The 15085-nt window shown below is 37.7% G+C and overlaps 1 protein-coding gene across 1 annotated transcript; it reads right to left on the reverse strand.

The window, feature by feature from the left end:
* Positions 1-3148: 3148 nt before the first annotated feature.
* Positions 3149-14823, reverse strand: EMC7 (ER membrane protein complex subunit 7). The gene is made up of 5 exons (XM_064424180.1): positions 14509-14823; positions 12112-12231; positions 10087-10225; positions 9474-9554; positions 3149-7923 (listed from the first exon to the last, which is right to left on the reverse strand). The coding sequence occupies exons 1-5, from the start codon at positions 14742-14744 to the stop codon at positions 7771-7773; spliced, it is 729 nt and encodes a 242-aa protein (XP_064280250.1). The 5' UTR covers positions 14745-14823; the 3' UTR covers positions 3149-7770.
* Positions 14824-15085: the final 262 nt, after the last annotated feature.

Genomic DNA, 15085 nt, shown 5'->3' on the forward strand with positions numbered 1-15085 from the left:
TGGGTTGAAAGTAGCAGATGACTTTTGGTATTAGTTAATGGGATTTAAGACTGATTTTTCATGAAAACCCATCCAGATCCTCTGGACATTTTATTCAATCATCTTTTTTTCTCCATGAAATAGCTGTAAACAGAGCATTATGTTAAACTCTTGTATTTGCAGTGAACTGTGTTGGATTCTGTAAAATCCTTCTAATACTCTTCTCGGTGTACCCTTACACTTTTTGTGGAAAAAAAAAAAGAACAAAAAACCAATTCTAACAATAAAGTAAGTTTTATACATATTACAAAGAAAGCACAGCAGTTTGATCAGGTCTTTCCAGGACAAATGACCTCTCCACCATTAGTCAGCTACCTGGTGATAGAAATAATTGGTTGCTACCAGTGAAACACTTGAAAGAACAAGTGATGTACACAATTATTTCTGCCAGCACCAGCTCAATAGAGCTGCAATAACAAGACTCTTGTAGTCTTTATAAAAATGAAGGGCAAAAGGAAAGTGAAAAAATTCTGTGCAAATACCATGTGAATAGAAGTAGCAGAAAAACAAACCAAAAGAAAAGAGGGAGTATCAACACTACAATTAAAAACCAAAAATGAGAGGATTTCAGGAAAAGGTTCCTCTAGGAACCTCTACTGATTGTCTGTAGATGCTCATGTCTAATGTGGGGGACCCTTACAAAGCTACAGGTAGGGGTATTATTTTTATGAAGTAAACATTTAATCACAAACCTGGGAATAACATCATGGTTCAGTTCCCATCACTTTTGGTAAATATGATGATGGATGCAGTACTTATTCCAGGACAAGCCTGTCTTTCAGTAACTTTTAGTAACTGTTCCACCTCTCCTCTGAGCTCCTCCTTGTTCTAAGAGAGAAAATACAGGTTCATTAGGAAGTTTGACCTCACTATGTAGTGTCCACTATATTTGGGCACTATTTATTAATTCAGCTTATGCATTTCTCACCTGCCAAGATGAAGCATTCTTACCACATCCATAGATGACTGAGAAAACAAACTGGTAGAAAAAGAAACACTCCTCCCTACTGCCAGAAATTTGTTCCAAGTCTTATTCTGTTCTGGCCCCAGGAATGGCAAGTATTAGTTCCAAGTATTTAACTGGATTCTTCATGCATCTGCATGGTAAACAGCAGTCCTGTGCCCTGCACCCCAGACTGTGAGCTTGGGTGCCCTAATCTTCATTCTGAAACACAATGGAAAACTCACACCTGTGTGTGCCAGACAGCAAGTAGACCCCTAAAGACCCCAGAGAACTTCTTAGGAGAACATTCTAATATTTCAACCAGAAAAAATGTTCCTTTTAAAGATCTGTTTCCTTTTTTACTTGCTGTGCTTTTTCACCACCTGTTATGTTACTTTTTAAATGTTTGTATTCAAATTAAGAGAATCATTTGAAAATTCAGTTTTGTTTGGAAAATGCCACAAAAGGACTTTCTGTTGCATATTCACTACCTTTTGCCCTTGACCAAATGACAGTCTTTAATAAATTTTTATTCCTACCAGCCATGCAGAACCAAACACATAACACAAATTATCCTAACTGTGGTGTTTTGTGCATCATCAGTAAATGAGCCAACTAGTTAAAGTTCCACTTGTTTTTCTGCAGAAAATTATTCTGTCATTAAATCTTTATAGCCTTATTAGAAACAAGATATTACATAAAGGTTACTGACAGCATAATTGAAGGAATAACCTTGTAATTTCAAAAGTGAACTGGTTTTCCTGAAAAATCAATATTTATTATGAAAGAGGATGAATAATCCTTTATGGCTTTTGAAATGAAGAAATAAAATAAATTAAAGTGCCTCAGCCTATTTATGACCTCGAGAAGCTTTCACTAGCTCAATTTGAAAATAGACTAAATACTATTCCTACAGACAATTTTCTGACTAAAAGCTCCCTGAATGCTGTATTAATATACGCCTGAATTACCAGATAATGTAACAGTATAATGTTCAAAATAGTCATTAAGATCTAAGGTCTAAGTGTCTTTAAAGCCACTGAAATTATGAAAGAAGTAAGATTCTTTAAAATTCTATTTTTTTTTCACTGTCAATACTGATTGCTTTTTAGAACTCAAAGTGTAATAATGTATTTATTAGATGACTATTAATCAGAATGAACCCTGCACTGAGGGGGGGAAAACTGGCTAGATTTTACCACTTGGGGAAGAGCCTTAAATGAGTGACAGCTTTTATATAGTGATGGAGGGAAAGACTGATGAACTTCATCTTTTGAATGCTATAGCAATCTTTCCCAGATGGAAACATGGGATAACTGCTTTTTCTTCACTCACATGGGTAATAGGCAAATATCAAATAGGCAACGAAGTCAGTGCTCTCCTAAAGGCTGTGACTACAGTTCATTTGCTCACTTGTCACTTCCAACACTAGAAAACATTACATTCACCTAGAAAACAATGTCTGTAGAACATCACGGAAACATCTTCCAGCTACAATTTTTTTCAAACCTTAATATTTGAGTTAAATATGCCATGACAGAAATATATAAATTTTCTTCTGCCTTTGGGGGCTTTCTCCAAATTTTTCTCCTTACAATTAATTATGGCTTCAAGTATCTTACTAAATGAAACACTGCCAGAGAACTTCCCTGGACATGGGAATCTGCTGATTTATAGTATAAAGCTTCTGCAATATCTGTCAATACATTTTTTGAATGTGCCTAATAACAACACCGTCCCTCCCCTCCCAGTAATTCCTGGATATGGTAGCAAAGTTAGCAGGGGCAATAAATGACTCCTGAACCACAGTGTCTCCGAGCTCTGTTTTGGAGACCACAGCACGCACAGGGGTTCCTCCTGCCAAGCTGGCCTCTGTGACAGTTCCTGGTTTGGACCTTCCAAATGCCCTGTGGACCACCACCTCTTGTGCTTCTACTGCCTAAGAATGTGCAAAATGTACATATGTAATCTTTTCAACCTTTTAACATTGTTCAATAAATCTGCTTTTCCATGGATTTGAAATTTAAAATTTCTTTCTGTATTCCTTAGCCCATCAACAGTAGAGGTAAACACATTTTCCTTCAGTTTGTTAAATTAGCACAACATATAGCCATATATATTCATATTTTATTCTGACACACCAGAATGAAAACCACTAAGGGTTCATTACTGTTTATTTTATACTGTTTATTTTCTTAAAAGAAATAAGTGTCAAATGAAACATAAAATTGTAGGAATACAAATTCACTATCTAGTAACTACCAATAGCAACAAAATTAAGGTCAGAGATGTCTTAAATATGAAAATTTAATCACTTTAGTACTTTAAGATACTTTTATCGCTGTTAGCCTAGGGTCCTTTTATCAAACTGTAAAACAAACTTTGCTCTCTTTGAGCTACTGATCACACTTGACCTCTATGCAATTAAGGGTACATTAACACCCATGTGGAGATGTTTAAATAGATTTTAGTTATTTAATACACTTTTCAGTAAGTTGGAAAATGGTACGTAGTTAAATTGCCTAGATTGTTTTTGAAATCTTGACATGCAGTTACTTAAAAAGGGTTGCTTTCACAGATAAATATAAACATCTACACAATAATGCTGAACAAAGGTACTCTTTAACAAGATTACATACCGGATTTTTTTTATTAAGTTCATTGCCACACTATCTGAGTACCCAATACTCATTACTAAATTTGTCTTCACAATTACTTTTATGAGCTGAGCTTCTCATAAGTCATACACAAGAATTTGAAATAGAAATAATAGATGTTTTGTACCGTCTGACAGTTGCATTCCAACTCAAGAGACTTGATACTAAAGCTCTCTTCACAAATACAAGCCTTAATCACAAGCCAGCCTGTCTCTCTGAAGCAATACACACCCCACTTATGGAGCCATGAGCACCCCCACTGCATCAGAAAGATAAACAGCACCAACAATTTTTTTTTGTTTAAAACAAAGGGGAGATAGCTGTACATTATATTTCTTCCTTATACGCATAGAATGTGAGCATCTTCAATGATGCAATTGGTAAAATTATTTCAAACTGTTCCAAACACCTTCCAGATCATCTCAAGTGACTAATAGCTAAAACAGACTTCAGCAAAATATGTCTCCTCTTCCTTCTACAAGGCTTGTCATAAACTCCGCAGCCCACTGATTCAGAATGTGGCTAAATGAGCTCTTCAGCAACAAATCCTTAAGATGCAGTGAGCTCACTGCCAGGAACAGAGAATTCCTGCCTCTGACTGAATGTTTCTGTTGCTTACTTTCTGCTGTCTCTGGGATTTCTTTAATCCTTCTGTGAGCTGATTTAACTTCCTAAAACATAACAGAATTCCAGCAGACTGATGAACCAATTTTGCTTGTTAAATCAATGCACGACAAAGCCTGAGAAGTACCGGAACTTGTACTCAGAAGGCAGCAGGGTTATCCAGTCCAAGCTGAGGAAGCCTGTCTTCCTCCTTTTGGCAATAAGGAAATCAGCCTGTCTATAGTCCAGGTAAATCTTTAATTTCTGCTCTGAGGTATCAGTCACTTCAATTTTATCAAAATAAGTCTGCCTTATTTTATCTCAAGAAGCCCCACCAAAATGCAGCTATGTTGGTTTTTTTGAAAATGGAGATACCAGACCTAACACAGAAGACTGACTCCTAAAAATCTGTAAATAAGAAAATAGAACTGAACTACAGCAAATATTTATTTTCTGCTGAAATTCAGACTTGCATTTTAACTGCTTCAGGATCAAGCAAACTTTGCCTAGTGGCATTTATGATATTCCAAGGCCACATTACAGCTTTAATTGACTGTGCTGGTTTTGACTGTGGTAGTTAAAACCTTCACAGTGGCTAGTGTGGGGCCATGCCGAGGACTTCTGCTGGGAACACTGCTGATAACCCTGAGAATGTTCATTACTGATGAACAGTGTTCCACAGAGCTGAGGCCCCCCCTACAAGCAAGGGACGTGGGGGTTGCACAACTCCACAAGGGTTGTGAGACAGGGACTGTGCACATCCCTTGTGGGAGGTGACACAGCCAGGACAGCTGACCCCCAATGACCAAATGGATTATCCAGACCATTAGTCACCCTCCTCTGCATACAGACTTGGGGGAAGAAGAGTGGGATATGTGGAGTGATGACTTTGTCTTCCCAAGTATGCATTAGGTGTGCTGGAGCCCTGTTGTCTGAACACCTGCCTGCCCATGGGAAGTTATGAATTCTTTGTTTTGCTTTGTGTGTGCAGATTTTGCTTTCCCTAGTAAACTGCCTTTATCTTGACCCACAAATGTTGTTTTACCCTTCTGACTCTCCTCCCCATCCCACCGGGGGAATTGAGTGAGCAGCTGCGTGGGGCTGGGCTATTGGATGAGCTTAAACTACAACAATGACCAACTGACCAGTGACCAATGCACTCTGGCTAGAACATCTCTGCTCACTTGACACAGATTCCAGCTCTAAAATGAAAAAAAATATTTTACTTGCAGTAGTTCAGCAGCAGACTAACAGACTTTTTACAAACTGCTTTATAACAAAGGTGTCTTAAAAGGAGGTGAATAACGTACAAGATTTTGGGGCTTGGATTTTTCTGGTAACAGGTTTCTGAGAGCAGACATTGCATCTGATCCTGATGCACAAAGGAACTGCCTCAACCTTCATATACAAAGTCCTAAGAAAAAGAGAAGTGTGGAATATTCCATGTGCTCCTTCTAAAGTTTTACTACAGTCTTTACAATTCCTGTGAACTTTTGCACTCTGAACTCTTACAAGGACTTCCATTTTTTCATGGCCTGAATTCTCCATTCTCCCTTGAAGACAAATCAAGAGTGTGAACAGACACCACAAAAGAAGGCAAAAATATTAGTTCTTACCTTTGGAATTTTTCCATGTTCCTAACATGAAAAAATGCGTAATATATAATCATATGTAATTAATTATAAGCTAATGCAATTCAATTGTTATTTCAATTACTGTTAAACAAAAGTAACTCATTGCTTGTACTTTCTAGGATAGCACAGTAACAATGTTAATTGCTCCATCTTCAAAAAATTGCAGTTTTTCATATAATATTTTCATAAGATACTGCTGGAAGAGGTGGGTTTTTTTATAGTTTGTTTTTTTTTCTTCATCAATGCACCTTGACACTTATTTCAGTAGATCCTTCAAGGAAGGATATCCAAATATCTTACTTGTCTCTACTGAAAATATTTTACTTAGTATGTGAAACAAAAAAACCATTCCAGCAAATCAAAGAGAGAGCAAAAATGTGCAGCTTACTTTGCAGAGTGAAATCTTTCACTGTCCACAGAAAACACGGGGTTATTTATTCTCCAACACCTCAAAAAGTGACTTAATCTTACTAATGAGTATTTAGTCTTTTGCAACTTTTATGTTTCCCAGCAAAACTTCTAAATATGTGTTCTAAGAAAATTTATAGCCCTCTTCTCTGTAAGGCAGAACAAATACATGCACTAGAATTGATTTTGTTTCAGATGTGTTGTAAGTGGATGTTAAATACCGTTTTTGGAAGCAGATATACATTACCTATGCTGCATTGACCCTGTTACCTAAGAAGTTACCAACTGTAAAGAACAGCATTTGCGATGAAAACAAGAAAAAGGACTGTTGCTAATAGGGTTTGGCAAGTATTGCTGTCATTTTAATGTGCAAATGTTCAACTAGTAAAAAACAATCAGTTTTTTCAACTTTTCTCTGGATAGCTTGAAAAGATACTGCTTAAGAGATATACAGGCATGCTTGAAGAACAAAGTTCTGCCAGTGACTTAGCATTCCTTGAGAGCCATATACTTTGGAATGTAATTTATAAGATGAGCAGAATTTAGCTTCCTACTACACCTTAAGTTCTTTCTTTTCATTTTAAAGTTAGTTAATTTGAACTTCATTTAAAATTCTGTGTTTGGCCTCAAATCTTTCCACTGCTAAGTTGAAAGCACAGCACACATAAAAACAGTAAGAAGTCCCAGTGTTTCAGAAGTGATACATGTAATTTAGAAAAGAAAGATTCAAGTCATCCTCATGCAAGATACTTTGCTTTCCTGCCAAAGAGTTTTTAGCAGAAAGCAGATCAGAGTAAAACTGGACAATATGTAGTGGAAAATCTTTGAACTAAAGAATGCCCACAGAGGTTGTGGAGTCTCCCTCACTGAAGATGTCTAAGAACCACCGGGATGCAATCCTGTGCTCTAGGATGACCCTGAATGGGAGATCAGACCAGAGGACCCCCTGTGGTCCCTTCCAACCTTACTGTACAGACAGCAAGCAGCTTAAAATGAAATTATTTTGTATGTAACATGTGACAAGCTGATACGGCAAATTACTTACCTGGTAAACTCACAACTCTATTTTGAAAGAATGATTTGTTCTTTTCAGAACTCAACAAGTGTAAAACATTAAAGATATCTTAAAACTGAACTCCACTTCTATTACCTTTTAAAAATTTTTATACATTATCTTAAGACATTTATTACTGTGAAGCACATTGTATAATTTATTTGAATTCTCTACAGAATAATATAGTTAATTCAGTATCATCAATAACTTTATACAGATACAGTATTGAAGCCATGTCATCTTTTGCTTACTGTGAAGTACAAAACAGCTTATACAATCTAAAAAAAAGCTACAAACCACTCTCGTAGCATAATGTATGTTGTGCCTGGTTAAAGTTTACAGCAGTGGCTTTTTGATCTTTCAAGACAAATAAACATGACACCATATGATAACAAATAGCTGTGCAAACTCAGACTTAGGAGGAAGACTTAACTACCTCCTTTTCCCAGAACTACTTTTCCCTGCTTTACTGCTGCTACCACCAGACTTGCTGGAAGATTTTGAAGAGAAAAGTCTTGTCATGAACTCAGACACATCTGGCAGCTCATGGTTGGAATTCAGCATGTTCATTGACTGCTCCATTTCCTGCATGAAAAGATCACATAATCTTAATACCTTGTAACAATTCTGGCTGTATCTAAGGCATCAGTTGAAAGACTGTATGAGAAAGATACCAAATTTTCCCAAATGCTGTTTTACTTTTTGTAGTCCTCCAGGATACATACTACTACATAGTTTTATGCAACCACAGCCAAAAACACCCAGCTACACACAGAAACATAAAACCCCAAAAGTAAAAGCAGCAATGCATGGAAAATGGTAACCATGTCTTAAGCAGTCTTACAAGGCAATAATCTGATAAAAAAAAATCTAAAAATACAAATTACTTCTTTTCAGCATTACTTTTCTCCATATTAAAATTTAGGCTATTGTTTAGATACTCAGATATGTGTTCTCACAGAAGTCACACTTTTGTTTTTCAAAACAGTATTATTTATAGCAAATTAATGAATTTTTGATGCTGTTTGAAGGGATTAGGTATTTTTATTGCCCTACTTTCTGACACCAAGCTACTAGAGTACTGCAGCTGAATTCTCATTCCTTCAGGAAAAAAAGGATTTTAATATATATGTATACACAAACTAGTACTGTGCTGATTCCAGAAGGAAAAAACAAGCTAATTTGAAAAACGTGATAAAACCTCCATATACTCTACAAGTTAACACTTAACAATTTAATACATGATCATCTAGAGAATGTCATTACAATTTAGTTCTTAAAAACAACTTTTTCCTACTCTTCAAAGATAAGTTAAATTATAAGCAAAATTCTTCCAACTTAAACATTTCTCCTTAAGAAGTCATATCAGTTATCTGGTAAGAACTAAATCATCAGAAATTTTGACAGTTTTACCATCAGAACAGCCCGTCTATAAGCAGTGTCAGATCATTGAAAAAAGTAAGGAATATGTGATTTTTTTTAAAAAAATTCGACTTCCAGAGTTCAGCTTGGTTTGAAGAACATGTCATGAATGCCTAGCATATCTCTGTATCTGTTTTTTTAATCAAAATTATAGCCAAAACAGCATTATACAGGTCTGACAGTCTTTTTAAAGGTATCACTTATTAAAAAAAAATTACTCTGTCACCTATAATGTACTACTGAAGACAGTGGTCATTTACAGAAAAAGGAGTGTTTAGTTATCCAAGCCTTCAAAAAGCAGCCACCCATGACAGACAAATAATACTTGTAAAAATAAAAGATTTAGCAAACACCTTGAATCTCCATTTTGTCCTAGCCTTCTGCAATTCAGTATTTTGCATGATGAAAGGACAATAAATCAGATAATTTAATGACTACATTAAGACTCTCTATTACATACAGTAGTGTGACATTTGGATTTAACAGCGTAGTCAACCACGGTTCAGGCTGAAGCACAAGAGAACCCCACACCACACCCTCCTCAACACACCTGACACTTATTGACTCATTGCTAAAACAGCAACACTCTATTAGCTGAATAAATTATGCCCATTAAGCTTCCTTTAAAGTACAGTTCTGTTTAAATTACTTTTCCGTGCCTTGAAATCTCATTATCTTTGGTCTCCCCACATGCATCAACTGAATGTACTTACCCGCCTCATATCAGGATCACTGGTGTTGACAACTTTAGGCAAAAGCACAAATATCAGTAATGGAAGAACCATCATCATCACCTACAAAGAAAACAGGAAACACCTCTTCAGCTTACTTGTTGCTCTAAACACTTTTAGGACCTACTAAAATAAAATGAAGCTCTACTAAACAGCCAAACTCGAGAACTCCTGCATTCTAAAACAGTAAGCCAGTAACACTTGTCAGGAATGAAACCTGACAAGGGAGTATTGTGCTTTAAACAACAGTTTTCAAAGTTGGACCAATAGGGGCAGTGGTTGTTCTCTCTTACACCTGTGGCAATTACAGTTTTGCAACATGTTGATCTCTGCACTACTAGAACAGCATCACATTGTTAAAGGAAGAGACTACAGGCTGTTTTCAGTGGTACATTAACAGTGGTATATAGGGGAGAAAATGTCAGAAAATAACTTCCCATTTGTAAGCAAATAAAATCCAAGAAAACAATCCTCTCAGAATAGCAAAGGAAAAATGCACATTTTTGCTCAATTGTTTTTATTCTTACTATTCTGATGAATAGCTGTATTTGGATCCTTAGCATACTTGCAGTATTTGTGTGTTGCCTGTACATACCATAGGGTTCATGAGGAAATCTGTCCATCCCCAAGATTCTCTCTTTATAAAGTATGAAGGTGGTCCAGAAGATTTCATCTGGAGTGGGTATGGCAGCCTGACAACTTCAGAGGGTTTGATGTAATTCACATATCTTGCTCTATTAGGCAAAATGTAAATAATTGAAAATATGAAACACAGAATCTTTGGCAAATAATAAAGAAGATTTTAAAAAATCCAAACAAGTTTTAATGGAAGACTACAAACAAAACCATCTGCTATGCAGTGTCAGCTAGGCAGCACTTTTGAAAAGCTAATTTCTCTCAGCAACATATTTGATGGAATAAAAAGCAAACCATTTTTTGTTACCTTGTAAAAGAGCAAGAAAAATGATGCTGTTTAGGGTCCAGCTCTGAACAGTGTAGTTTAACCAGTTTGCTCAGGACATCAACTACTCACAAAGTTAATACCTTTTCTATAAATGCATTACTCTGCATTTATTAATACTGATCTCAGTCTTTAATACTTCATAAGGTTTTTCCATAGCTCATCACTAGTATTCTTCATTTGGGCCTAATATTCAGATAATTACTCGGTACTAACATCTTTGTCACTCTTGACCCATTTTTCAAGGTTTATGAATATTTATCCACTTTGTGCAACTCCAGGGATGAGTTCTGTCCGTAAATAATTTACTCCTTATGAATTTTTCACCAAATACTCATCTACAGACTGTCTATAGAATCTATATCTATAGAATTCCCTCCTACCTTATGACTATGTATTTTCTTCAATCCTTCAGATTTTCAAGTAGATCTTATCAAATACATCTGTCATCCACATGCTGTTTCCTCTTTCTAGTTATTACCACCATTTTTAAGGCAGTACATCCCTTGGAAAAGCCCTGTTGACATTTTTCCCAAGTATCATTGTTTTTCATGCATCTCTGACTCCCCAGCTGCATTCCTCATTATAGTCTCTATCCACTGGACTGGTAGAGATGCCAAGCCTCCTGCTACTTTGCTCTGCAGATGTAGCCCAGCAATTTACTCAACATCAAATTTGTTACCTTACTAGTCCTTAGATACACAAACGGTGCTAAGGGTGAGGTTATACCCAACATTTTGTCAATATCTTTGTATTTGTTACATATTAATTATTGCCAGTAAGATACTAACAAAGTATAAAAATTAAAATTCAATAAAGTTTGGAAAAACCTACACTCAAACAATCTGTTTTGAGCTTATTATAAGTGCAAACATTATTATATTATGATTATAATTATATATTATAATAATATTATAATATTAGTATATTAATTATTATTAGACTGTTTGCACTGTTTTCTGTGAGATTCCAATTTTAAACCTCCCCTAAATATCCTGCAGGAGTATTTACACTGATGCTTGTATTCCTAAAAGTTAAGATGCTCAGTGCTTGAACAAAGAAAAATTACAACAAGCATTTTCAATTAAATGAAAATTACCTTAATAGACAGATTTTTCTGTATTACTGAATAGTCTACAGTTACAGTCAAGAGTGGTTTGGCCACAACATAAAAACAAGCCAACAATCCTATAGAAATAATGCCAACTGGCAACTGCTAGCATTAACCAGTTTCTGTCACAAGTGCCCTATGGGGGTGCAACAGAAATATTTAAAAATTTTGTTGTGCCAAGTCCTGACAGTACACTTATTAAATAAATGGAAAAGGGAAGAAGGAAAAAAAAAGTGTTCAAAAATAATAAAGCAGTTAACTAGTTTATGCCTAGATTTTATTTCAGGATAGCTGCATAAAAAATAATAAAAGCAAATAGTAGATGGACTTTTAAAGTCTCTTTTCTCTTATTTCAGGCCATAAATAGGAAGAAAGATATCAGACTTTGGAATATGAGAAACGTGCTTCTAGAAGTGATGTTAAAAGAAGCTGACTCATACAGTCTGAGATGGAACATCAGACCTACAGCACTGCTCCCATGAATTTTTGTACTGCGCTGTCAGGCACACATAATTCATCAATACAGAGGCAAATCAGGAAAGGCTCACCTCATTTTGCCTTTTGAAGTTATGTCAACTCGAACGGGCTCAAATTTATGAGCAGGGGATATAACTTCCACTACGTAAGATCCTGAAGGTACATCATGAACCACAAAACTTCCATCTGTCCTGAAAAAAACAGGGAGTTCCACAACATTTCAGTATGCTCCAGAATATAAGACAGGGTGCTCTGTTGTTTGGTTTTTTTTGGTTTTTTTTTTTTTGAAGAAGCTGTGTCATTTTATATTACAAATCTTAATATAATCACAATGACCAAAAGGAAAATTTAAATCAGTCAGCACTTACAATGTCAAGACCTTTAAGTTGATCAATGCATGCCACAAGAGGAGGGGAAATTCCCTGCCAGGTTAAATATTTTGTTGTGCCCTCAAGGTGTTGTATTGCTAGAGGAATAATTTAACAGCCCAAATAAGATCTGAAAAAAGTTATATTTCACGTATTCAAGTGATGGCAGAAGTAATTTACACCTTTCTTCCTCCCTCTGAAATACATACAATGAAGTTTACTTTGCTTTAGTGCTTCTGCTGAAAGCAAACCCCCCCAGAATGACATCCTACATAGTGTGGGTTGGTACTAGGGCAATTTGCAATGCAAAAAATAGCAATTTGTACCTTTGTTGAGAAATAGAGGTTTTTACTTCTAATTGCTCCCTTCAGGACCAGCCCACGCTGGAAAGCTCAATCACAGCAATAAGGAAACTAAGAGCTCTCAACACATACACAGAAAGGATTTTTAAACAGGTGGCTTTTATTTTAAAATATGAAACTTGAATATTCAATGAAAATATTAGTAAAAGGGTACTTGGAAGCTTCGACACTAGTTGCCTTAAAGGTACAGTTTCCTCCTATGTCTTTCCAGAAGTTCCCAATAAGAAAACCCTAGTGTTCTCTACCCTGTTAAGAGCAGCAAGAAAGATTTTTTTCCTAAAAATAAGATGCAAATTTAAGACAAGAATTTGTTTAAAGGGCAAAAAATGTAATAAACCCTAATATATTAGAAACATGCAGCAGTAAAACAAATAAATGAGCCCTCTAAAAGTGAATTCCCAAAGAATTTGTCATTATGTCCTTCATACCACATCTCTCTCTAGCATGCACAACACTTAAGGACCTACCACCTTTATGTGATGATTTGAATCACCAAGAATGCTTACACTATTTATATTGCAACTGTTTTAAGGATATTTCCCTAGGAATTTCCTTTTAATGTTTTTAAGTTTGTTAAGCATTTGAGAAATTTAGAGTTTCAATTAAGCATTTAGAAATCTGTCAACCTGACAGCAGTTATTACATCAGCTCCCAGAAATGATGTCAGGCTCTCACAACTTGTTTGTTGCAGCTTAGCAGGTGCTACACTGCCAGGATTCTACAAGATCTGCAGAGCAGAATCTGTTGTGTTAATCTATTGACAGAACCTATAGACAAAGTTAAGTTTAACTCCTATTGCAGAGGGATTAATTTAAAATTATTAATATTTATGAGGGTATATCTTAACTCCATGCAATCTCATTTTCATATGTATTTTAAAAGCAATGTATTACATTGTATTGAAAATCACAATGAATTTAGAATTTACTTCAACTCTTGAAATTATATTAGTTCAGTTCGCAATTCTGACAATATTTTCTATCTTATATTTGCTAGGTCTTTTGCTTATCTGAATATATCCAGTACCACCCGAGTCTAGTAAGATAATGATTCTTTACAGCTTCCAGCTACATTTGCGTGATGCGTGAAAGAATGAAGCCACGTCCCTTAAATTAGCTTTCACCAGTAAAGTTTTTCACAGATACTCTTAACTACAACTGTAACTTCTAATTGAAACTTTCTAATTGAAAGTGTAACTTCTACCATGACCAAACACATCTCCACATCGGGTAAATTCTTAGCCAAGGTGAGTTTCTTAAACAAGAAGTGGCAGAATTTACAACAGAAGCTGAGAAGGAACACGGTCCTCCACACAGCGCAAACGCGTTTGGGGTTTCTGTTTCAGCTGCTGTTTTGTTTCGTTTGTTTGTTTGAATTAAAACTCCGTTCCTAAGGTTTGGCCAGCAACCTGAGTCATCCGCTCGGACACGTCTGCCGGAGGTTGAGGCCAAACCCTACGGCACCGCACGGCTGGCCGTCCCAGCCCATTACAAGGCAGGGGCCCGGCGTTGACAGCACTGCCGGCTGCTCAGCTCGGGCTTCTGCGAGCGCACGGTCCCGTGACCGGGACACGGCCGAGCCCTGCAGGACCCGCGCCCGCCATCTCACGGCCGGGCCGGGCCGGGCCTGCGAGCGGGCCCCACGGCCCGGGAGACGCCGGGGCCTGCCGTGCCGGGCCGTGCCAGGCCGGGCCGTGCCGTGCCGCCCGCGCTCCCGCCCCGCCCCGCCCGCCGCTCACTTCAGGAAGCCGACGTGCTCCTCCCCGTCCACCAGCACCCGGGCCCCCGCGATCCAGTCCTGCGGCTTCACCCCGGGCACCACGGCCCGGCCCTCGATCTTAAACCGCTCCCCGGGGCCCGCGCCGCCCGACGGCTCCGCCGGCCCGACGGGCTCCGACCCGCGGGCGCCGCGGGGCAGCGGCGCCGCCGAGAGCAGGAGCAGCGCCAGGCACAGGCTCCCGCCCCGCGCCGCCATCGCCGCCCGCCCCGCCCCGCGCCTGCGCCGCGATGGCCCCGCCCCGCGGCCGGAGCGCGGCGAGCCGTGCGCATGCGCCTGCTCCGACGGATAATATCTGATAATAAAGCTACTGCATTATACAAAGCATGATTTAAAAAGCATATGTCGTCCTAGGTCACTGGGATGTTGTTAATTATTTGTCTATTAGTACCTTTGAGCTGTCTCTACTTTGGAGAAAATCAGGAAAATGCATGGTCTGTGATGTTCTTCTGTCACATAAGCTCACAAACACCTAAAACTTCAGCAGGAGTTTCCAGGTGGAAACCCAAGAATGCCAGAAGTGAATAGTGTTAGAAATA

This window comes from Passer domesticus, chromosome 6 (genome assembly GCF_036417665.1).
Source record: "Passer domesticus isolate bPasDom1 chromosome 6, bPasDom1.hap1, whole genome shotgun sequence".
NCBI classification, from domain to species: domain Eukaryota; kingdom Metazoa; phylum Chordata; class Aves; order Passeriformes; family Passeridae; genus Passer; species Passer domesticus.

What these genes read in the sequence shown, in the direction of transcription:
- EMC7 (XM_064424180.1), bottom strand. Translation starts at nt 14,744, where the DNA reads ATGGCGGCGCGGGGCGGGAGCCTGTGCCTGGCGCTGCTCCTGCTCTCG. An exon ending in GAGCACGTCGGCTTCCTGAA is followed by an intron (nt 12,232 to 14,508) that starts GTGAGCGGCGGG and finishes TGTTTTTTTCAG; the next exon opens with GACAGATGGAAGTTTTGTGG. An exon ending in ATTTCCTCATGAACCCTATG is followed by an intron (nt 9,555 to 10,086) that starts GTATGTACAGGC and finishes TTTTCTTTGTAG; the next exon opens with GTGATGATGATGGTTCTTCC.